The sequence below is a fragment of the Carcharodon carcharias genome, chromosome 8 (genome assembly GCF_017639515.1).
Source record: "Carcharodon carcharias isolate sCarCar2 chromosome 8, sCarCar2.pri, whole genome shotgun sequence".
In the NCBI taxonomy this organism is placed as follows: Eukaryota; Metazoa; Chordata; class Chondrichthyes; order Lamniformes; family Lamnidae; genus Carcharodon; species Carcharodon carcharias.
The window spans coordinates 127786421-127812489 of NC_054474.1; the positions used below are offsets into that span (position 1 = coordinate 127786421).

The 26069-nt window shown below is 41.6% G+C and overlaps 1 protein-coding gene across 11 annotated transcripts in view; it reads left to right on the plus strand.

Moving 5' to 3' along the window:
• Nucleotides 1-26069, plus strand: part of abca2 (ATP-binding cassette, sub-family A (ABC1), member 2) — a 592304-nt gene that overhangs the window by 408590 nt on the left and 157645 nt on the right. For all 11 annotated transcript variants that reach the window (XR_005943747.1, XM_041193236.1, XM_041193243.1 and 8 more), the window contains 2 exons: nucleotides 827-1031; nucleotides 22116-22280. Coding sequence is in view for 10 of the 11 variants with exons in the window: in XM_041193236.1 (XP_041049170.1) it covers nucleotides 827-1031; nucleotides 22116-22280 (370 nt within the window). In the remaining variant the exon portion in view is untranslated. The remainder of the gene's footprint in view (nucleotides 1-826; nucleotides 1032-22115; nucleotides 22281-26069) is intronic.

The window sequence follows — 26069 nt, forward strand, 5'->3', positions numbered from 1 at the left end:
AAGCCTCTTCCCATTTCTTCTCATCTAAATTTACGATCACAACCATGTATTCCCCTCTCCCTCAAATGTTTGTCTTGCCTCCCCTTAGGTGCATCTGTATCATTTGCTTCAACCGTTCCCTGTAGTAGCAAGTTCCACATTCTTTCTTCTTTTCAAGTGAAGAGGTTTCTTCTAAATTCCCTATTGGATTTCTTGGTGGCTATCTTATATTGACTGTGTCTAGTTTTGACAGTAAAAGGTGACTAGGAAAGGGACCCTGAGATGAGGCAAAGCTGAGGTCAATTTTCAAACTTAATACACCTATTTTCAAATGTGCAATTGGACCCTCAAAGCCCAGCAGGGATTATGGAGGAGGTTGTCCAAAAATGCATCCCTATTGTAAAACCATGCTGGAGGGGTTTAATGATATTACTCCGGTCACTGCAGAGCTGGGTGCAGCCCAGGACTTGAGGTTTCACAAAGTTCATGCGTTTAGATCCGGATTTAGACAGAGCTAGCACCAAACTGCAGATTTGGTTGGGAGGGTGTGGGGGAAATTCTATAATGCACAGTAATCCAAGAAGCATGTTGCAGAAAGAATGAAACAACCCTTATTTAAAAACACCTCCAGCATACATTGCAAGACGCTTTGTTAGAAACACTCTTTATGATTTGCTCGGAATTATAGGATCACTATAGTCAGTCACTAATAACTTTGCTTACTGTATTAAAATAAGATGTATAATATACATATATATATATATCCAAACATATGTAATGGAACACCATAATTGTGTGATATCAAAGGCTAAGTATTGAGTACTCATGCTGCTTTTTGTACTTGCAGTCCCTCATGTCCACAACTGCATTTGGGCTTGGTTCTAAGTACTTTGCACTCTATGAGGTGGCAGGTGTTGGAATTCAGTGGCACACCTTGAATCAGTCACCAGTAGAAGGAGATGACTTCAACCTACTCCTCTCCATGGTTATGCTGATCGTCGATGCCACTGTCTATGGAGTACTAACATGGTACATCGAGGCTGTTCATCCAGGTATTTCATTCACTTCTCATATTTCTGCAAGTTTTATTTACAAGTGTCTGCAGTCATTGTATCAAAGATGGTTTGTTCTGTCTTCCTACATACGTGTTCAGTCTTTGCCTTGCTGTCACGTACTAACATACAAATTAGCATCAGGAATAGGCCATTCAGCCCTTGAGCCTGCTCTGCCATTCGATAAGATCATGGCTGATCTGATTGTAGCTTCAATTTTACTTTCCTGTCTATCCACTATACCATTTGACTCCCTTGTCAATCAAGGATCTGTCTAACTCAGCCTTAAAAATATTCAACGACCCTGCCTTCACTGATCTCTGGGAAAGAGGATTGCATAGACTAATGACCCTCTGAGAGACAAAATTTCTCCTCATTTCTGTATTAAGTGAGACACTCCTTATTTTTTAAACTGTCTCCCCAGTTCTAGTATTGCCCATAAGTGGAAATGTCCTCTCAGCACCCACCCTGTCAAATTCCCTCAGGATCTTATCTGTTTGAATAAGATCACCTCTCATTCTTCGAAACTCCAATGGATAAAGGCACAACCAACCAACCTTGCCTCGTAAAATAACCTCCTTATCCCAGGAATTAGTTGGTTGAATCTTCTCTGAACTGCTTCTAATAGAATTATATCCTTAAGTAAGGAGACCAAAACTGTACACAGTATTCCAGATGTGGTCTCACCAATGCTCTGTACAGCCGTAGCAAAATTCCCCTTGCAATAAACAGCACAGTTCCATTTTTGCCTACCTAATTACTTGCTATATCTATCACAATCTATCTAGATTCATTTCTCTTTGTCTGACTTGCTCATTGCATTCATCCATTAACAAGGTACAATATTAAGAACAACTGGGGTAATAACAAGTTCCACTTAAGAGTAAGATTGATCCATGGAATTTTTTTTTCCTGTTCCATTTTAGTAATACAGTGCCTCATTTTTGTTAATTGCATGTTATTTCTCTCATGGTCCAGTTACGTTGCTGCCCTAGAGCTTAATGTTTCTTCCTGTCATCTGACCTGCACCATTAACTATTGATGGCTAAAATTTACACAGCATTTTAAAAAATGTTGCCTTTTATCCTGAGAGGGTTGGAATACAAAATTGAGGAAGTGATGTTTCAGTTGTACAGAGCCTTGATCTATCCCCAACTGGACTGCAAGGTGAGGGTGGCACACTTCAGGAAAGGTGTATTGGCTTTGGAAGGAGCCACAGTACATTCATATGAGGTCTGGTGGGTGGCACAATGAGTTGTGACTTTGCCTCTGAGCCAGGAGTTCCAGCTTCGCATCGTACCCCAGGGCTTGATGGCCAACGAAGGTGCATTCATATCATGGCCAAGCAGGTTGAGTATCAATCTGTAAATATTTACAACACATGCAAATGGCATGCGGGAAGAGTGGGAGAGATTCCTGGTCAGCCATGTGATTGAAAGAGCGTTGGACCCTCTACCATCACTATCCAGAACCCTGGACAAAAATGCATGTAAAAGTGCATATTGCCACAGAAACGTGACTGAACTGTAGCACGCCCACCACAGTACATTCACCAGAATAGTATTTAAACTTAAATGCTTCAATTATAAGGGCCAGTTGCATAAACATGTTTCATATTGTTTTGAGATTAGAAAGTTGCAGGTTGATCTAGTTGCGATTCTTAAAATTATAAAGGGGTTCAATAGCCTAGATATATTGAAACTTCGTGGAAATCTGGAATCCCCCCTACCAAAATGCTGCTGAGGTTGGTTCAATTGAAATTTTCAAGAGTGAGATAGATTTTTTTTTCTTTGTTAGGTAAGGGGATCAAGCGATATGAAGAAATGACAGGTCAATGGCAGGTAAATAGAGTTGAGGTACAGATCAGCTAAGATCTAATTGAATGGCAGATCAAGCTTGAGAGGCTAAAGAATCAACTCATGTTTCTATGTTCCTACGAAAATCTATAAAACATAGAGTGCACTAATTAATTTTGATTCAACGGCACATACTGTCATACTCATGAGTTGCCAAGTAACAGTTCTTTAAAGCAAAGGTTCTCAACCAGCCCCCTAGGGGTCTATGAGCAGGTTTCAAGGGGGTCTGCCAAATCTTCATATTTTTGCTCAAATATATTATTATGTTGACTTCTTATTGCCTTATATTCAATAATCACTAGGATATTATCATTGTTGATGAGGTTCCCCAGATCTGATTCACTTCCTGTGGCCCGATGTAGGATTTAAAGGATTAACAGCATACTGTTCTGTCAAGGAATAAAGTCTGAGACAGATTTTGGTGTGGATGTATGGAAGAGACACAGAGCTCTGTTTGTGCAGAGGAATTCTGCTATCTGGTTGGACGAAGGATGTGATGTTATGGGTCCAGCTGGACCTTTGCCTTTCAGTATCCTATGACGTTATGGGTCAAATTTCAGGGGGAATGGATGTCACTCTTTTAACTGGTTTGTTAAATGAAACTACTAATTTCTGAACATGTCAGAGCGATGCTAAGAATATAAGCAAACATCTTACTTTGCCAAGTGCCATAATGATCGCTTTTGCTTGTGCGTTTGCAACACATTTAATTTTATTTCTACACACTTGCTTAATGCCCACACAATGATTTGCCAGTTAACCCATGTAAATGCAGTCTTGGCCTGGCTTTAAATACAATTCCAATGGTAGGGGCATTGATTTTATGGGGTCAGTTTGACAGACATGGAAGTACAATCAGTTTGATCCCTCTGGAGAGGCAGTCAAAGAAAAATACATTTTTTGTGAATAATTGGCATCACATTCCTTGAAATGAGCATTGATTCTTCGTTAAATCACGGACAGACTGAAAATATTAAACTCTAATTTTCTGCTTTAAGCTAGTAAACCACCTCCTCGAATGGTCAGTCCTACTTTGGCATCACCCCATTCAGTTCTATATATTAACTTTGAACTTTGAGAAGTTTGTTTTGACTGGTTTGGTGTCTAAGCATGTTTTCAGGTGCAAGATAAGAAATCTCAATTTACCATTGTGTGACTACTGCAAAACATGGAGATTTAAATATTTATCTAAATGGGAAAGGGAGTTTGATAGTCATACAATAGCTATGGACCATTTTAAAGTTGCAGCTTGCTAATACACATAATTTGCCCCCTTTATTTTAATAATAATGCTGCAGCTACACTTACAAAGAGAAGCAACTTTGCTAAAGATATTAGTTGCCATATATTCAGTAAAGGAGCACAATCATTAAGAATCCCAATAAACATGTTAATGCACCCTTTTGTTTCTACTTAGATTTGTAAATAAGCTTGTGAATTTTAGACATTTGAAATTATACAGATATGGTTAAATGACTGTGTTACTGCACGTCAGTTAATCTTTCCCAATGTGTACATTCTGCTTTCAATATGATAGAATTCATCAAATCTTTGCATAAATTATGCATTGTTTTCAAAATAAACTATCTAAAAATAAACAGAAAATGCTGGAAAAACTCAGCAGGTCCAGCTGCATCTGTGAAGAGAGAAACAGAGTTAATGTTTCGAGCCCACATGACTCTTTTTCAGAGCTAAAGAGAAGCAGAAATGTGATGGATTTTATATTGTTTAAGAGGGGCATGGAGCAAAATAGAAGGTCAGGGATAGGTGAGAGCTAAGGAGAGATTTGACAAAGATGTCATGGACATAAGACAAAGGGAGTGTTAATGGTAGTGTTAAAAACTAAAGAAGGTGCTGATGGTGGCGTAAAGGTAGGATAGCAGAATATCTTAAAAGGAGAACAAGGGTTAGTGCTCAGTGAAAGCACAACATAGAAACAAGCGACAGATGGCCCTGCAGGATGAAGGGGGCATGGTGTTGGGGAAAAAGGATTTAAAAAAAGATTAGATTAAAAAAGGAGTAAAGATGGAGGAGAGAGTTCATGGTCTTAAGTTGTTGAACTCAATGTTAAGTCTGGAAGGCTGTAAAGTGCCTAAATGGAAGATGAGGTGCTGTTCGTCCAGTTTGCGTTGGGCTTCACTAGAACATTACAGCTGGCCAAGGACAGACATGTGGGCATGAGAGCAGGATGGAGTGTTGAAATGGCTTCCCTATTCTTTTCCCCCGCTGCACCCCCCCCCCCCACCCCCCCCCCACACACACACACACCCACACACCCACACACACACACACACACACACACACACACACAGCCATCTGTCATTTGTTTCTAAGTTGTGCATTAACAGAGCATTGACCCTTGTTCCACAACAGGGACAGTAGCAACATGGATACAAAATTGGCTGAGGGATAGGAAACAGAGAGTAATGGGTATTTTTGTGCTTGAGGAAGGTTTGTAGTGGAGTTCCCCAGGGGTCAGTATTGGGACATTTGCTCTTCCTGATATATATAAATGATCTAGATCTTGGTGTGCATGGGAAGAATTCAAAGTTTGCTGACAACACAAAACCTGGGAGAATTGTAAACTCAGGAGGACATAGTAGAACTTCAAAAGGACATTGACACATTGGTGGAGTGGGCAGATAGGTGGCAGATGAAGTTCAATGCAGAGAAGAGTGAAGTGATACACTTTGGCACAAAGAACATGGAGAAACAGTATAAAATAAAGGATACTATTCTAAAAGGTGTGCAGGAGCAGAGAGATGTGGGTGTATATGTACATGAATCACTGAAGGTGGCAGAACTGATAGAGAGAGCTGTTTCAAAAGCATACAGTATTCTCGGTTTCATTAATAAGGGCATAGAGTTCAAGAGCAGGGAGGTTATGATGAACTTATATAAGTCACTGGTTAGACCTCAGCTGAAGTATTATGTACAGTTCTGGGTGCCACAGTATAGGAAGGGTGTGAATATTGTTGGAGAGAATGCAGAAGAGATTTATGAGAATGGTTCCAGGGATGAGACACTTTAGTTATGAGGAAAGATTGGAGAAGTTGGGACTGTTTTCCTTGGCGAGGAGAAGGTTGAGAGGAGAGTTGATAGAAGTTTTCAAAATCGTGAGGGGCCTGGACAGAGTAGATATAAAGAAACTGTTCCTGCTTGTAAACAGATCGAGAACCAGACGGCACAGTTTTAAAGTGTTTTGCAAAAGAAGCAAATGCGAGGTAAGAAAAAACTTTTTCACACAGCAAGTAGTCAGGGTTTGGAATGCACTGACTGGACGTGTGGTGGTGACAGATTCAACTGAGGCATACAAGAGGGCATTGGATGATTATCTAAAGAAACAATGTGTAGGGTTACACGGAAAAGGCAGGCGAATGGTACTAAGTTAAAATGCTCAGTGAGTTGGTGCAGACATGATGGGCCAAATAGCCTCCTTCTACACCGTAACAATGCTGTGATTCTGCGAAACAGTATAAAATCCATCACGTTTTTACTTCTCTTTAGCTCTGAAGGAGAGTCATATGGGCTCGAAACTTTAACGCTATTTCTCTCTCCATAGCTGTTATGGACATGCTGAGTTTTTCCAGCATTTTCTCATTTCATTTCGGATTTCCAGTATCCACAGTGTTTTGCTTTTATCTAGAAATAAGATTAGTTGCTTAGATCTCATATTGGTGGAGATTGTGGTGTCTGGCATGGGGAATGTTCCAGAAGTATCACTAAATAATACCAATATTCTGGTGATATTTCTTGGTCATGCAATTATTGAGTTATATTGTGGGTTTGTGTGCAGTTTCTGTGTATTTGTACCAACGTCATATACCTGTCCTTTATACATAGATTCATGATATTTCAAGAAGTAATGAGGGAGTCTTTCTTCCAGATAAACTGAAGGATTACCATTTGTACTTCGTCTGTACAAAAGTGATGGATAACTTGATAGAGTCTTGGAGCAGTGGAAGAGGCCAATTGGCCCTTTATTTAAGGAATAAATGTATGCATTGCAACATTTATACATTCCTTTCTGGTACAAAAACACAAGATGATAAGTGGCCTAACCATGAAGAACAAAAGAAGCTAAGGATAGTAGTAGGTACAAAGAGGAATCCTAAAAAGTTGCTAGAAAAAGTAGCAAGACTGAGGATTGGGAGCAGTTTAGAATTCAGCAGAGTATGAGAGTAAAATTGCAAGGAACATAAAAGCAGACTGTAAAAGCTTCTATAAGTATGTAAGAAGAAAAAGATTAGTGCAGACAAATGTAGGTCCTTTAGAGTCTGAATTGGGAGAATTTATAATAGAGAACAAGGAAATGACAGAGCAACTAAACAACTACTTTGGTTCTGTCTTCATGGAGGAAGACACAAATAACTTCCCAGAAATGCTAGACAATTGAGGATCTAGTGAGAAGGAGGATTGAAGGAAATTAGTATTACTAAAAAAATAGTGCTGAGAAATTAATGGGTCTGGAAGCCAATAAATCCCCAGGGCCTGATAATCTACATCCTAGGGCTCTAAAGGAGGTGGCCATGGAATTAGTGGATGCGTTGGTTGTCATCTTCCAAAATCCTGTAGATTCTGGAACAGTCCTGGTGGATCAGAGGGTAGCAAATGTAATCCCACTATTTAAAAAAGGAGGGAGGGAGAAAACAGGGAATTATAGACCAGTTAATCTCACAACAGTAGTACGGAAAATGCTAAAGCCTGTTATGAAGGATGTGATAACAGGACACTTAGAAAATATCAATGGGATTAGGCAAAGTCAACATGGATTTATGACAGGGATCTCATGTTTGGTGAATCTACTGGAGTTTTTTGAGGACATAACCAGCAGAATAAATATGGGAGAACAAATGGATGTGGTGTATTTGGATTTTCAGAAAACTTTTGATAAAGTCCCACATAAGAGACATAATTTTGTGTAAAATTAAAGAACATGGGGTTGGGGGTGATATATTGACATGGATTGAGAATTGGTTAGCAGACAGGAAACAGAGCGTAGGAATTAAAGGGTGTTTTTTGGAGTGGCAAGCGGTGACTATTGGGGTACCATAGGGATCAGTGTGTGGGCCCCAGCTATTCACAATATATATCAATGATTTGGATGAGGGAACCAAATGTAATATTTTCAAGTTTGCTGACGACATGAAACTTGGTGTGAATGTGAGCGATGAGGAGGGTTTTAAGAGGCTTCAAGGTGATTTAGACAAATTGAGTGAGTGGGCAAGTACATGGCAGATGCAGTATAACGTGGATAAGTCTGAAGTTATCCACTTTGGTAGGAAAAACAGAATGGCAGAGTATTATTTAAATAGTGATAGATTGGGAAATGTTGATGTATAACGGGACCTGGGTGTCCTTGTACACCAATCACTGAAAGCAAGCATGTAATTGCAACAAGTGGTTAAGATGGCAAAATCTTGTGTTGGCCTTCATTGTGAGAAGATTTGAGTACAGGAGCAGGGATGTCTTACTGCAGCTGTACAAGGCCTTGGTGAGACCACACCTGGAATATTGTGTGCAGTTTTGGTCCCCTTAATTAAAAAAGGATATACTTGCCATAGAGGGAATGCAGCGAAGTTTCACCAGACTGATTCCTGGGCTGGCAGATTTGTTGTATGAGGAGAGATTGGGCCGACTAGGCCTTTACTCACTGGAGTTTAGATGAATGAGAGGGGATCTTATTGAAACATAAAATTCTGACAGGGATGGACAGAGTCAATGCAGGGATGATGTTTCCTCTGGCTGGGAGGGGGGTGTCTAGAACAAGGGGTCACAGTCTCAGGATATGGGATAGACCATTTAGAACTGAGATGAGATGAGGAGAAACTTCTTCAATCAGAGGGTGGTGAACCTGGAGTTCTCTACCACAGAAGGTTGTGGAGGCCAAGTCACTGAATATCTTTAAGAAAGAAATAGAAAGATTTCTAGACTCTAAGGGCGTCAAAGGGTTTGGGGAGCGAGCGGGAGTATGACGCTGAGATAGAGGATCAACCATGATCATATTGAATGGCAGAGCAGGCTCGAAGGGCCGAATGCCCTACTCCTCTTATTTTCAAGTTTCTACATGTCTGTGCTGACTCTTCATTTAATTGTGTAATTAAATTTTATGTAGAAAAATACTTGTATTAGAGGGAGGCCCCAGCAGCAAAGAGTGAACCCTTACTCCAAGGAATCCACAGAGCTCAACAGTGCAACGCTACTGAGCCAAAAACTAAGAATGCCCCACATTTGACCTTTAGGGCCTGATTTTCTGTGCCCACCCGCCATTGGATCATCCAATCCCACTGAAAGTCAGCGGACCTTTGGTTGGCCTGGCGGATCCCTCCACGGCGGGGTGGGAAAGTCCCCACCTAGTCTTTACAGGCAGTGGCGGTAAGGAGGCACAGTAGTTGACCGTAATGTTCAAGTGCCATGGGAAAGACATGGAGAAAGTTCCCACTTCTGATTGCAATCCAGTGACTCCTGTTCGATAGCACATCAATGTAGATATCAGACGAGATCAGAATTACATTTGGTTACAATGCGTACCAATGTTGAATGCTCCCTATCTATGTACAGACATTAAGCAATGGCTATTTGGGTGCAGAACCTAAGTGTCTGTGGATCTGCACCTTGGGCTGAGCCTTTGGGAATGGGAAAGATACAGGAAAATTCACTGCAAGGATAAGAAAGGGAATGAGTGAGGTGTGTTTGTGGGGACAGGAAATAACAAAATAGCACAAGGAAAAGAATCTGTGAACAAAATGTAAATATTTCCTTCACACATCCTTCCCAATGTTATGATAATCAGGTTTTGGTTGCGAGATAACCAGCCAGCACACCAGAAAGAACAAATATAGTATTAATTAAGGAAATGACTTGTTAAAGACAAATTGTGTTTAATTAGCTTGATTGAGTTTTTTGGTGAGCTAACAGAGAGTACCCGCATGGGCCCCAGCTATGCCTGTCTCTTTATGGGGTATGTGGAACATTCCTTGTTGCAGTCCTACTCCGGCCCCTTTCCACAACTCTTTCTCCGGTACATCGATGATTACTTTGGTGCTGCTTCATGCTCTCGTCGGGACTTGGGAAAAATTTATTAATTTTGCTTCCAATCTCCACCCCTCCATCATTTTCACCGTGGTCCATCTCTGACACTTCCCTTCCCTTCCTTGACCTCTCTGTCTCAATCTCTGGTGATAGACTGTCCACCAATATCCATTACAAACCCACCGACTCCCACAGCTATCTCGACTACAGCTCCTCACACCCCGCTTCCTGTAAGGACTCCATCCCATTCTCTCAGTTCCTTCGCCTCCGTCGCATCTGTTCCGATGATGCTACCTTCAAAAACAGTTCCTCTGACATGTCCTCCTTCTTCCTTAACCGAGGTTTTCCACCCACGGTCGTTGACAGGGCCCTCAACCGTGTCCGGCCCATCTCCCGCGCATCCGCCCTCACGCCTTCTCCTCCCTCCCAGAAACATGATAGGGTCCCCCTTGTCCTCACTTATCACCCCACCAGCCTCCGCATTCAAAGGATCATCCTCCGCCATTTTCGCCAACTCCAGCATGATGCCACCACCAAACACATCTTCCCTTCACCCCCCTTATCGGCATTCCGTAGGGATCGCTCCCTCCGGGACACCCTGGTCCACTCCTCCATCACCCCCTACTCCTCAACCCCCTCCTATGGCACCACCCCATGCCCACGCAAAAGATGCAACACCTGCCCCTTCACTTCCTCTCTCCTCACCGTCCAAGGACCCAAACACTCCTTTCAAGTGAAGCAGCATTTCACTTGCATTTCCCCCAACTTAGTCTACTGCATTCGTTGCTCCCAATGTGGTCTCCTCTACATTGGAGAGACCAAACGTAAACTGGGCGACTGCTTTGCAGAACACCTGCGGTCTGTCCGCAAGAATGACCCAAACCTCCCTGTCGCTTGCCATTTTAACACTCCACCCTGCTCTCTTGCCCACACGTCTGTCCTTGGCTTGCTGCATTGTTCCAGTGAAGCCCAACGCAAACTGGAGGAACAACACCTCATCTTCCGATTAGGCACTTTACAGCCATCCGGACTGAATATTGAATTCAACAACTTTAGGTCGTGAGCTCCCTCCCCCATCCCCACCCCCTTTCTGTTTCCCCCTTCCTTTTTTTTTTCCAATAAATGATAAAGATTTTCCTTTTCCCACCTATTTCCATTATAAAAAAAACACCCCCACTAGAGCTATACCTTGAGTGCCCTACCATCCATTCTTAATTAGCACATTCGTTTAGATAATATCACCAACTTTAACTTTAACACCTATGTGTTCTATTGTACTATTGTCGTTGACATCTTTTGATGATCTGCTTCTATCACTGCTTGTTTGTCCCTACAACCACACCCCCCCCACCTCTCTCTCTCTCTATCTCTCCGCCCCCCCACACACACACCTTAAACCAGCTTATATTTCAACTCTTTCTTGGACTCGAACTCAAGTTCTGTCGAAGGGTCATGAGGACTCGAAACGTCAACTCTTTTCTTCTCCGCCGATGCTGCCAGACCTGCTGAGTTTTTCCAGGTAATTCTGTTTTTGTGTTAGAGAGTGTTGATGTGGGTAATGTGGTTGATGTGTTCATGGACTTTCAAAAGATTTTTGATTAAGTTCCACATAACAGGCTTGTCACCGAAGTTGAAGCTCATCGAATAAAAGGGACAAAACTGGCTGAGTGGCAGAAAGAAGAGAGTAGTGGTGACCAGTTATTTTTCAGACTGGAGGGAGGTATATAGTGGGGTTACCCATGGTGCATTTATGACTTACATTAATGACCTAGACATGCATGTACAGGGCACAGTTTGAAAATTGTATATGATACAAAACTGGGAAGCATTGTGAACTGTGAGGAGGATAATGATAGACTTCAAGAGAACATAGACAGGCTGATGGAATGGGCAGACATGTGGCAGATTAAATTTAATGCAGAGAAGCATCAGGTATACATTTTTGTGGAAGAACGAGGAGAGACAAGATAAAATAAAGCATTCAGTTCTAAACTGGGTACAGGAGCAGAGGGACCTGAGAGTATATGTGCACAGATCTTCAAAGGTGGCAGGGCAGGTTGAGCAGGCAGTTAATAAAACAGACGGGATCCTAAACTTTATAGATAGAGCCATAGAGTATAAAAGCAAGGATGTTCTGGTGAACTTTTATAAACACAAGATTACCCTCAATTGGAGTGTAATGTCCAATTCTGGGCCCCATATTTTAGGAAGGATAAGAAACACTTAATGAGGATGTAAAATGTTTTACAAGAATGGTTCTGATGATGAGGGACTTCAGTTATTTTGATAGAATCAGAGAATCACAGAATCACAGTGTAGAAGAGGCCCTTCGGCCCATTGAGTCTGCACCGACACATGAGAAACACCTGACCTACTTACCTAATCCCATTTACCAGCACTTGGCCCATCGCTTTGAATGTTATGATGTGCCAAGTGCTCATCCAGGTACTTTTTAAAGAATGTGAGGCAACCCGCCTCCACCACCCTCCCAGGCAGTGCGTTCCAGACTATCACCACCCTCTGGGTAAAAAAGTTTTTCCTCACATCCCCGCTAAACCTCCTGCCCCTCGCCTTGAACTTATGCCCCCTTCTGACTGACCCTTCAACTAAGAGGAACAGCTGCTCCCTATCCACCCTGTCCATGCCCCTTGTAATCTTGTACACCTCGATCAGTCTTCTCTGCTCCAACGAAAACAACCCAAGTCTATCCAACCTCTCTTCATAACTTAAATGTTTCATCCCTGGTGAATCTCCTCTGCACCCCCTCCAGTGCAGTCACATCCTTCCTATAATATGGTGACCAGAACTACACACAGCACTCTACCTGTCGCCTCACCAAGGTTCTATACAGCTCCAACATGACCTCCCTACTTTTGTAATCTATGCCTCGATTGATAAAGGTAAGTGTTCCATATGCCTTTTTCATCACCCCACTAACATGCCCCTCCGCCTCCAGAGATCTGTGGACACACACGCCAAGGTCCCTTTGTTCCTCAGAACTTCCTAGTGCCATGCCGTTCATTGAACACTTTCTTGTTAGGTTATTCTTTCCAAAGTGTATCACCTCACACTTTTCAGGGTTAAATTCCATCTGCCACTTATTTGCCCATTTGATCATCCTGTCTATATCTTCCTGTAGCCCAGGACACTCAGCCTCACTGTCAATCACCTGGCCAATCTTTGTGTCATCCGCAAACTTACTAATCCTATTCCCCGACATAGTCATCTATGTCGTTTAAATAAATGACGAATAATGGGGGACCCAGCACAGATCCCTGTGGTATGCCACTGGACACGGGCTTCCAGTCACTAAGGCAGTCTTCTGTCATCACCCTCTGTCTCCTACAACTAAGCCAATTTTGAATCTACCTTATCAAATTACCCTGTATCCCATGTGCATTTGCTTTCTTTATAAGTCTCCCATGTGGGACCTTATCAAAGGCGTTGCTGAAATCCATATAAACTACATCAACTGCACTACCCTCATCTACACACCTGGTCACCTCCTCAAAAAATTCATTTAAATTTGTTAGGCATGAGCTCCCTCTGACAAAGCCATGCTGACTACCCCTGGTCAAACCTTGCCTCTCCAAATAGAGATAGATACTCTTCTTCAGAACTTTCTCCAATAGTTGCCCTAGCACTGTCGTGAGACTCACTGGCCTGTAGTTCCCTGGCTTATCTCTACAACCCTTCTTAAATAGCGGAACCACATTACCTATTCTCAAGTTCTCTGGCACCTCCCCCCATGGCCAGAGAGGAATTAAAAATTTGGGTCAGAGTCCCTGCGATCTCCTCCCTTACCTCCCTCAGCGGTCTGGGACACATCATCTGGACCTGGAGATTTGTCCACTTTTAAGCCTACCAACACCTCCAATAGCTTGTCACTCCCTATATCAATTTGCTCAAGAACCTCGCAGTCTCTCTCCCCGTGAGAAGCCGTGGTTGTTCTACTTAGAGAAGGGAAGATTGAGAGGAGTTTCTAGAAGTATTCAAAATCGTTAGGTGACTCGAGTGAGTACATAGGGAGAAACTCATCAAGAACCAAAGGACGGTGATTTAATGTGAATGGCAAAAGAACCAAAGAGCTTGATGGAATTTTTTTTTTCTACGCAACCAGTGGTTAGGATGTGGAATGTACTGACCGAGAACATGGTGGAAGCAGATTCAATCGTGGTTTTCAAAAGGGAATAGGGTAAAAGACAAAAGATTTAAATATTCCTGGATACCCAATTTTCTGGGAAGATAGGAAAGGCGTAAGGTGCCAGTATTGATTAAGGAGAACATTGCAGTGCTGGAGAGAGAGAGAGAATGTCCCAGAGGGGTGAGTAACAGAATCTATTTGGCTAGAGCTATGGAACAAAGTTTCAATTACATTGCTCCGAGTAGTCTATATTCTACCAACTAGTGGGGAAGATGTAGAGGAACAAATTTGTGAGGAAATTGCAGAAAGGTGCAAGAATTATGAAGTCGTCATAATGGGGACTTTAATTGTCCAAACATAGACTGAGATAATGTTACCCGGAATGGAACGTAAACCAAAATAACCAAATTTACTGAATGACTCCCAAACAAGGAAATTACCAACATGATATTACTTCTTGTAACTTTTAGTTTAACATGAATCAGATCAAATGCAAAGTAAACATGAATCAACAAGAAAATGATATTTCAAATAAAAACGTTTATTTCCCTTCAAATAGCCAATATAACAAAAATACGTCTTCCACAACCTTAAGCATTTGCACCATTCCCTGTAAACATGTAGCACTATGTAGCTACACAGTTCCACAGTATGCTGTTGTTTATTAACGCTGGGTAGTTTAGGAGTGCTATCCAACAACAGCTTTCACCTTTGTGTTTCACGGGTACGATTATCATCAGCAAGGCACATTTCAATGGACCCTTTCTCCCTCGGGTGACAGTTCTGATGGTTCAGCTTTCCAGAGTTGCTTTTCAGCAACCAACCAATAACACCCTGGTCCATGGATTGACGAATCCTGAGAAAACACCCAGCTTTTTAGTGTCTCTGACATATTCGCACAGCTTTCCGTGTTTAGACCTTATAGCCAGCTCACGTGGTGCCTCCAAGAGCTCCTGTCTCCTTTCCTGCCAAACATATAAACTGACTTCTTCTTGAGAGAGATTTATTTCTTCTCCCCACAGGACGTAAGGGTGTTCCTCTTTCTGTCTGTGTCTGCTTTCTGTTTGTGTCTGCATCTGAGCCTTCACCCTCCAGCTTCTCTGTTTGTAGCTCTCCTTTGTGTCTGACCACACGGAATCGCTATCTTAACTTCCTTCCTGTTGTTACTGCTTCCGGGTTAAGGGTTGCCAAGTCACATGAACGAGTATTTCTTATTATCCAAGAAAATTACACTAGATTCGTTTTAAAACATCCTTAGAACAATTACAGATTTCACAGACATTTTAAAGAAACTACAAATCTTCCTTACCATACTGCTTCTGGGTCAAAGGTCATCACGGGTAGTGTTAGTGTACAGGGCAAAGAGAGGAAAGAGTTCCACATGTGTGTTCAGGAGAATTTTCTACAGCAATATGTATCCAGTCCAATGAGAAAGGAGGCATTGCTAGACTTGGGCTTTGGAAATTAGTGGGCCAAGTGAATCAATGTCAGTAGGGGACCATGATTATAGTATCATAAGGTTTAGGTTGAGTGTGGAAAAAGACAAAGATCAATTCAGAGTAAGCATAATTAACTGGGGGAAAACCAACTCCAATGATGTAAGAAGGGACCTGACTCAAATCAATTGGAATCAAAGTTTATCAGGCAAAACTGTAGTTGAACCATGGGCTGCCTTTAAAGACAGGATAGTTCAGGCAGAGTCGAGATATATTCCCATGAAGGGGAAAGGTAGGGCAAAAAAATCCAGAGTTCTCTGGATGACAAAAGAGATAGAGATTAAGATGAAGAAGAAAAAGTGTGTTTATAACAGATGTCAGGTGGATAAGATAATGGAGAACCAGGCTGAATATAGAAGGTTCAGAGGAGAATTGAAAAGCAAATAAGAGAAGCAAAGAGAAAGTATAAGAAGAGATTGGTAGCTAACATAACACAGAATTCAAAAGTCTTCTATAGGCTTATAAATAGTAAAGAAGGTGGTAAGACGTTGAGTGGAGTCAATTAGGGACCAAAAAGGGGATTTACACAGAAAGGCAGGAGGCATGACTGAGGTGTTAAATGAATACTTTGCATCTGTCTTTACCAAGGAACGAGATGCTGCACAGGTCATAGTGAAAGAGGAGGACTGAAGGGTTTTAAATTGAAAAGGAGGAGGAATTGGATAGGCTATCTGTACATGGAGTTAGATACGACACCAGTACTGGATGAGATGCATGGAAGATGCTGAGAGAAGTGAGAGCGGAAATTGCAGAGGCACAGGCCATAATTTTCCAATCTTCCTTAGACTCTGGGGTCGTAACAGAGGACAGGACAATTGCAGATATTACACCCTTGTTCAAAAAAAAGTATGAAGATAAGCTTGGCACATGCAGACCTGTCAGTTTAACCTTGGTAGTGGGGAAGCTTCTAGAAATGATACTCCAAGACAAAGTTAATAGTCACTTGGACAAATGCGGGTTAATTAGTGAAAGCTAGCAAGGATTTATTAAAGGAACATTGGCCTGAGTTTTTCAGTTGGTGTGTGGGGGCAGGCCTGACACGCCAGCGCATAAAATGATGTACAATGATATTGGGCGTGTGTCCCGACGTCACCGCGCTGTCTCGTGACATTTCGTTCGGCAGGTGCGCACTGGATTCGGCTGTGCGCCCGCTGATAGGCCTATTAAGGCCCATTAACAAATTAATTAATGTCATTGTTTACGCTGCCCGTCCAACCTTAAGGCAAGTGGCCTTCATGTTTTTTTAGGAAACCTCATTCATGAGTGGGGTGAGGTTTCCTAAAGCTTTTACCACTTAAATTTAAAAAAATTCTGAAATATAAAACCTTGTCCCATCTCAGGTGACACAGTCACATGAGGCAACATGTTTAATTAAATTTTCAAACCATTTATTTATTGCAAAAGCGCTTCAATCTCCCTGAGGCAACTTTGTGCCTCAGGGAGATTGAAGCACTCTTTTGTGCATGTGTGCAAAAGAGCACTGGCCCCGACTCTCCCTCCTCCCCCGGCCCTCACAGGTAGCGCTGAGCGCTACGGCTCATGTCTTATGCTGGACAAGCCTTAATTGACCTGTCCGTGTAAAATGGCGGCACGGAAACAATTGCAGGCAGTGGCCGGCTCTGCGACCGTTTCTGCCCACTCCCACCGAACCCGCCTGCCGACTGAAAAATTCAGGCCTTTGTGTTTAACTTGTTGGAGTTTTTTAATGAGGTAACAGAGAGGATTGATGATACTAATGCTGTTCATATGGTCTACAAGTACTTTTAAGAGGCATTTGATAAAGTGTCACACTATAGGCTTGTTAGCAAATTTAGAGTTCATGGAATAGAAGGGTCGGTAACAATATGGATATGAAATTAAAAACAAAAACAGAATTACCTGGAAAAACTCAGCAGGTCTGGCAGCATTGGCGGAGAAGAAAAGAGTTGACGTTTCGAGTCCTCGTGATCCTTCAACAGAACTGTTGAAGGGTCATGAGGACTCGAAACGTCAACTCTTTTCTTCTCTGCCGATGCTGCCAGACCTGCTGAATTTTTCCAGGTAATTCTATTTTTGTTTTGGACTTCCAGCATCCGCAGTTTTTTGTTTTTAACTCTTTGGATATGAAATTGGCTGAGGGACAGGAAAGTGAGCGATGGGTAATTGTTTTTCGGACTGGATGAAAGTTTATACTGGAGTTCCCCAAAGGTCAGTGTTAGGACCCCTGCTCTTATTGATCTTTAGATGTTGGTGTACAGGGCACAATTTTAAAACTTGCAAGTGATACAGAGCTTGGAAGTATTGTGAACTGTGAGGGGGTAGAGTAGAACTTAAAAAGGATATAAACCAGCTGGTGGAATCGGTCAAGTGGCAGGTGAAATTTGATGCAGAGAAGTATGAAGTGATTCATTTTTGTTAGAAAGAATGTGGAGAGACAATATAAAATAAAGGGTACTGTTCTAAAGGGGTGCAGGAACAGAGGGACATGGGTGTATATATAGATAAATCATTGAAGGTGGCAGGACAGGTTGATAGAGTGGTTAATAAAATATACAGCATCCTAGACTTTGGGCATAGAGTTAGATGGACAGAAAGATAAAGGATGTAAATGCATTGGAAGCAGTTCAGAGAAGGTTTACCAGACTAGTACCTGGAATAGGCAGGTTTCTTATGAGGAAAGGTTGGACAGACTAGGCGTATGTCCGCTGGAGTTTAGAAGAGTAAGAGGCGACTTGATTAAAACATGTAAGATCCTGAGGGGTCTCAACAGGATGGATGTGGAGAGGATGTTTCCTCTTGTAGAAGAATCTAGAACTAGGGGTCACTGTTTAAAAATAAGGGGCTGGTCATTTAAAACAGATGAGGTAAATTTTTTTCACTCAGAGGGTTGTAGGTCTTTGGAACTCTCTTCCTGAAAAGATGGTGGAAACAGAGTCTTTGAATGTTTTTAAGGCAGAGGTGGGTAGATTCTAGCAAAAAACTGCAGACGCTGGAAATCCAAAACAAAAACAAAAATACCTAGAAGCTGCTGCCAGACCTGCTAAGTTTTCCAGGTATTTTTGTTTTTGTAGTGGATAGATTCTTGGTAAGCAAGGGGGTGATCGGTGGGATGCAGGTTTCAGGTTATTATCAGATCAGCCATGATCTTATTAAATGGCGGAGGAGGCTCGAGGGGCTGAATGGCCAACTCCTGCTTCCTGTTCATATGTTCGTATAAAAGAGTGGGTTAGATCGAAGTTAAGCAAGTTAAACACAATGGCCTGAATTTTTCAGTCGGCGGGGGCGGTTGCACTGCCATTTTACACGGGCAGGCCAATTAAGGCCCATCCAGCATAAGATGTGAGCCGTAGCGAGCGCTACCTGTGAGAGCGGGGGGAGGAGGGAGAGTCCGGGTCAGTGCTTCTTTGAAAGAACACTTCAATCTCCTTGAGGCACGGAGCTGCCCCAAGGAGATTGAAGCGGTTTTGAAATAAATAAATGGTTTGAAAATTTAATTAAACATGGAAGTTCAGGAATCAAAAGGATTGCTAAGTACAAATAGGGAGAGAAAAATAGCCAATTATGAACATTGGAAACTAAGACCTGACAACCTTGTCCTGGCAACAATTGAAGGAGAAATTGGGAGTAAAAACAGAAGAGGCAGAAGAAAAATCTGATGGGTAGATAACAGTGAGACATGGACTGAGGGAGGCTTGGAGAAAGCCAGAGAGGAAGCAAGATGATGCCAACAGTCCCAATAAGGCTATTGTGGCAACGAACAATAGAATATAAAAACAAGGTAGTTATGTTAGACTTGTATAAAACACTGGTTCGGCATCAGCTGGTGTATAGAGTCGGTTCTGGGCGCCACACTTTAAGACGGATGTGAAAGTGATAGAGACGATAGATGAATTCTAGGGGAAACTAGATATACTCAAGAGAGAGAAAGGAATAGAAAGATATATTGGTGGGGTTAGATGAAGAAGAATGGGAGAAGGTTCGTGTGGAGCATTAATACCAGCATGGACCAGTTGGGCTGATGGTTTGTTTCTGTGCTGTAAATACTGTGCAGTACGAATTTGTGACTCCCAGTTTTGAACTCCCTACAAGTGAAAACAGCATAATTTTAAAGACTTCCATTGTTTTTTTCACTCAGAGGGTTGTGGGTACGGGAGACAAAGTGAGTGAATAGTTTCATTTCAGATGGTGTGCACTGTACATGTAGTGGAATCTCTACTGAGAAAACTTAAGAAAAAAAAGAAAGAGTTGTATTTATGTAGCACCTTTCACATCCACCAGATGTCTCAAAGCACTTTGCAGCTAAAAACGTACTCTTGAAGTGTACTCACTATTGTAATGTACTGCACGGTTGCAGATATCCCCTTACCTATGTCACTCCTCAGCCTTCCCTTTTCCAGAGAAAAGACCCCTGGTCGATTTACTCTTTCCTGATAGTTATACTCTCTCTGTACAGTTGCACTGCTTTGAGTTAGCTCTATCAGTGGTGGCAGTGCTGCTTTGCATGTGGCTGTAATTGAAGCTTGTTACTCACCTCCCTCCTCCTTTATCTTCCCGTGCTTGGTCGTTTGTGAGGAATGCCAGGAAAATGCGCAAAGTGCCATCTTGGATTTACACTTTCAGCTTTTTTTTTAAAGATTCTTGTGTTCTTATTTCTCACACCACTGCACTCCTCCTGCCTGTTAGTCATACATACTTTAAATGAAGCTCCTGCGATATAACAGAAAGCTGCAAAGAGACTTGCAAGTCAACAGCCGGGGAATCGGCTTGAAACTCAGGCGTACAGCTGACAAACAGCTGGTGCTTCACTTTCGCACTTTGTCTAGCAAACAGCTTGACTGAAGGTCTGATATGCGAGGTGCTTCCATCCGCACAACATCTGATGTTATTGAGTAATTATTTCCAGCACATTGAAGGATCTGAAAATGGCAATGATGACAATTTAATGAAGGTAATAAGCAAGTTGTCCTTTCAAGCTGCAAGTTCAGACCATCCCACTGCAGAGGCTAGAGCACCTAATCTATGCTGACATGTCAGTGCAGTGCTGAGGGATTGCTGCACTGTTGGATGTCCTGTTTTCAGATGAGATCTTAAAACGAGGCACAGTCAGCCCCCTCAGGTCAACATAAAAGATCCCACTATGCAAAGATCAGGGGAGTTATCCCTAGTGTCTCGGCTAATATTTATCCCTGAATCAACATCACAAAAACAAGTTATCTGGTTGCTTTCTTATTGCTGTTTGTGGAATTTAATTGTGTGAAAATTGCATTTCCTTTATTACAACAGTAACTACGCTTCAAAAATACTTAATTGGCTGTAAAGTGCTTTGGGATATTCTGAAGTGGTTAAATGCAAGTCCTCCCTATCTTTTCTGTCTCCTCTTACTCCCTCTCCTCTTGACCCCCTCCTCTCTACCCCCCTTCCTCCATCCCCCTTTCCCCGTCTTCACCCCCCTCCCCGCTCCCCTCCTCCTCCTCTCCTTTCCTCTCCTCTCCTCCGGCTTGTTAAGACACAGATGCCACTGTTACCAAATGATTTGAAGAAGCAGCTTCACATTTAGGAAAGTAATTTCATGGAATTTTTTTAAACAAAGGGTCTTTTGGTTGGATTGCTGATGATCAAGGTTTATGGGGAAGACTGGATGGATTTGACACTGAAAGCATTGATGAAAATCCTATCATCCTGTGAGATAAAAGCAGAACTTTATTTATTCAGTATACCGTCGTGAAATGTAATTCCCTGAGCCCCCTTGAAAATTCAGAAATCTAACGTAATGAAAAGCATCCAACCTATTCAGCCACATGAAACAACAACCCTACCAATAGTGTTTTGAAACGATCACAGATTAAATGGTTTATATTATATGCCTGAACTTCTAGAGTTGATTACAATCGAGATCATTACAATCTAGAGATCATTACAGGATGCCTGTCTTTGTTTCCAATAATGTATACTGCACTTCCCTTATTATTTTCAAGCTGCTATTGTGCTGTCAGTGTGATGCCAATTAACCAGTATACCCTGCGCTATGGATTGTTTACACACAGAGAAAGGATGGCAGTATTGTTCCTGGAAGTTACCAAGAAATGATTTGTAGTTGACTGTAATAGAATTCTATGATTAATATATAATATCATAGATCGTCTTAGAATGATGCGAAGGCAATAATCTCAGTGTCACTTTGTTCTGCTGGTATGAGAATGACCTTGAGTTCAAAGGTTGTGGATTCCAGCCCCACTGTCGACCTGGGCACATATTCTAAGTTGACACTTCAGTGTGCTACTGAGGTGCTGCCTTTTGGATTAAACTCTGTCTGCCTGCCTAATGGATGTAAAATAAGAACAGGAGCATTCCACTAGTGTTGTAACCAACATCCCTTAACACAGCACCACCAAAAGCAGATTAACTGGTCATGTAATTTGTTCTTGAACCCTTTTGGTGTACCTGTTGGCTGCTGTATTTACATATGAATGAACAATAATTATTTGGCTGTCAAGTGATTTAGGACAGCTAGAGAACACGACGTGTTCTATGTTCCTTTGTTCTTAATATATTAACCTAATTTCTCCTTCATTTCCAGGAATGTACGGACTGCCCAGACCATGGTACTTTCCATTTCAGAAATCCTATTGGTTGGGCAACGGACGAATTGAAACATGGGAATGGTCCTGGCCCTGGTCTAGAAGCAGTCGGCTCAGCATCATGGAGGATGATCAGGCCTGTGCAATGGAGAGCAGGAGGCTGGGTAACTTAACTGATTAATCTTTTTCTGCTTGCTGAGATGCTTCACTGTTTGAACAGTGTATGTTGTTCTGCATAGTAGCTTGAGATAGTAGGAAGGACTGGTACTTCAGTCCAGAGCCACATGTGCACAGAATTCAGAGAATCTGCAAAAGCAAGTGGCAACGGGAATTTGGTGAGAGTGGGAGTTTGGAGCAGAAGGGGAAGGAGGTACTAAATAATTTAAACCAAGTAAATAATCTCACGGTAAGAAGTAGAAAATGTGATGCCCTAATTAACACACACAGAGGAGCAACAGAACCAGCAGAAATTAAGGTTATTATCCAGATAAGTGTCTAGATATCCCTTTGTGGGTTTAATATCTTTAGTAGTTAGTGCTAAGCTTGGATTAGTAAGGATTTTTGTTACTGGTGTATTAAGTGCAAGTCAAAGGAATATGAGTAAAGTAATTGAACTCAAACTGTATTATGCTAATAACTGATAAACAGTTGATGTTTATCCTATAGGCTCCTATAGGACATAAATTTCGGCATGGATATTTCAGGCCAGACTGTTTTTGTGCTGTAAGTAATGGGGGTGAAATTGTTTTATGCCAGCAGCACAGAACTGATATACAGTGAATCAGCAGCTGATTTTTCACTGTGCCCAAGCCTCCTTCCACTGACGTTCACAGAAAGATAGTTAAATCTTTTTGGAGGCTCATTTTTCTGGTTTCACTGTTGCTTTTACTTGGTTTGAAATTAAAAGCCTTGCCAATATTTTCCAAGCCACTGGAAATTAAAACTGGAATGCTGAAAAATCAGCTACCACTTTGCTACGAGTCCATTTTGCATCACTGGATAGAAAAATTTCATCCTCATATTGTAATTACTAATTTAATTGAAAGAAAGCTAAATCCAGCTATTTAATAAAACTAAACCTCAGGTGACTAATTAATTCAATAAATAAGCAAAAGGTAACAGATGAATAACTAAATAAATTAGTTAATGAATAAAGTTAGCCAAGATTGGAGTATGCGGGAATTTGTTGAAAACCAATTTCTAAATCCTCGGCAAGAAATGTCTGTGCCTCATCGCATCCAGTTCAGAGTTGTTGAGCTGAAGTCTAAGCTAGAGGCACTCTGGCACATAACACTGGAGGGGAAAATGCTGGATAATTTACTGCAGAGTCCAGTCACCAGAGCAGAGCGCAGATGCAGGGAGGGTAGGCGTGATAGTCAGTTAACCCGGTAAAGGAAAGAGATTAGAGTGAATGAAGGCGATCCAGCAGACACTGCTTTTAGCCAGCAGTTACAAATTATCTGATACCTGTGAGGGTAAGGAGAAGGACTGTGAGATGGACAGCTAGAATGCTGGCCAGGGCAACATGGAGCAGGAGGCTTTCCAGGGGGCGGAGGTGTAGAGAGAGATTGTACTTATTGAGAATCCTATAATTAGGGGGATAGATAGCATTCTTTGCCTTCAGTTTGAGAGTCCCTAATTGGTGTAATTGATAACTCAAAATGGCTGGAAAAGAATTTGGAAAAGGGAAGGGCAGGATGCAGATGTTGTGCTCCATGTTGGAAGCAAAAGCTTGGAAAATCTAAGGAAGAGATCCAACTAAATGAGTGTCATGGCTTAGGAGGTAAATTTAAAAACAGGACCTCACAAGTCATAACCTTGGGATTATTACTCAAGTCACATGCAGATTGTCACTGGGACACAGTTTAGGAAAGTCAACAGCTGGCCAAAGTAGTGGCCTGGGAAGGAAGGGTTCCATTTCAGGGGATGTTGGCACCAATACTGAGTCAGGCAGAAACTGTGGCATTGGGGAATGCACCTGAACTGGGCTGCAACCATTGTTCTGGCTGAACAGATAACTAAGGCAATAAAAAAGACTTGAAACTAATAACGTGGGAGAGGGAACTGCTAGAAATTACAAAAAAGAAAGTAAAGGACAAACTAAGGGAGAAATAAGGGTAACATGAATGACAGGAGTTTGGATAAAGCTATGGAGCATAAAGATAAAATAACTACTGAAAACAAAGGGAGAGGAATAATGGATAAAAAATAAAAATTTAACCCATTGAGCACTGTATGCATTATTCAAAATGAAGTGGATGAACTGGAGGCAATAATTTGTTGAAAGGATCCAGATATAGTAAGGATACCTAAAACATGGTCACATAGAGAACAGGATTAGCAACTGAATATTGCACACTATAATACACTTAGAAAGGAAAGGAGGGGAGCAAAGCACTGCAGATGCAGGAAACCTGAAATAAAGACAGACTCAGGAGACCTGGCAGCATCTATGGGGAGAGAAATAGTTAATGTTTCAGGTCAATGAGCTTTTGTCAAAACTCTTATGGATGGAGGAGATGTTGAGTAACTATTTGTTAAAGACTAAAGATAACATAATGGCAGCAGAATAAAAAGATGTAATTAGTGATATGATAGATATGGGATCCATATGAATTGATTTAAAAGATAAGGGATCCAACACCCTTATAGAAGTGTACTATAGACCACCAAATAGTGGAAAGGAATTGGCAGAAGAAATATGTAGGCAAATCTATGAACGTAGCAGCAAGCATAGAATAATATTCATGGGAGATTTCAACTACCCACAAATAAACGGGCAGAAAGAAATAGAGAAAAGAGGAAAAGGAATTGAGTTTTTACACAGCATTTACACACCTTTCACACTCATAACTCCAGTAAGAAAAAGATCACTGCTGGATTTCTTAACGCTTAATGAACTAGAACAGATAGGAAATGTAAGAGCAGGAGAGCATCTTGGTAATAATGATCACAAAAGTTTAAGGTTCAAGATTAGCACTGAGAGTGACATCAGTAGGATAAAGTCTGAGGTAGTAGATTGGAATTGAAACAATTATGAGGAAACTAGGACAGAATGAAAGAAGGCAAAGTAGGAGAAAATCTTGAAAAATGACGAGTTAGAAAAAAATCGAGAGAAACAAAAACAATATAATTAATTATGGGGCACTGTGTTTGAATAAAGAACTAAATGGAGAATTAAATCTAAAAATAATACATAAAAGAAGTAATTAGATATTAAAGGAGAGGAGAAACTTCACAGAGAAGTTTAAAAAAACCCATCAGGAATGCAAAGAGAAGTTATAAAATCAAATTACCAAGGAATACAAAAAGAAATAATAAGGTGTTCCTAGACACACAAGTAACAGAAGGAGAGTTAAAATGGGCCAGTAAAGGATGAACAAGATGTTCCTTCCATCAAAAAATCAGAAGTGGGGACTTGCACTGATGATTGCACCATGTTCAATACCATTCGCAACTCCTCAGATTTGAAGCAGTCTGTGTCCCATACACAGCAACATTCAGGCTTGGGCTGATAAATGGCAAGTAACATTTGCGCCGCACAGGTGTCAAGTGGCAGAATCTAACCATCTCCTCTTGACATTCAATGGTAATAGGGGCACAGTACCTCAAATCTGGCTATCTGAAAACCGGCGGTGTCCGAAAACGGGACTTTTTTTAAAGTGGGCCATACAAGAATTTAAGTGTTATTAAGTGAGTAAAAAAACTTACTGCCTTGTTAAGGGAGTTGTTGCATTGGCATGGTGGTGTTCCATGTAGTTATCCTGATATTTCCCGCACTGAGTATTCAGGGCGACTCTTGACCCCACCTGACTCAGCTCCGAGAAGTTTGCGGAGTTGCTCTTTGCACAACTTCTATCTTGAGTGCTTCTCTGGTGCTCCAGTGATCCAAAATGAACACATCTTTAAGCTGTGGCCTTATTAAAGCGCCATCCAGCTTCAATGTGACTGAT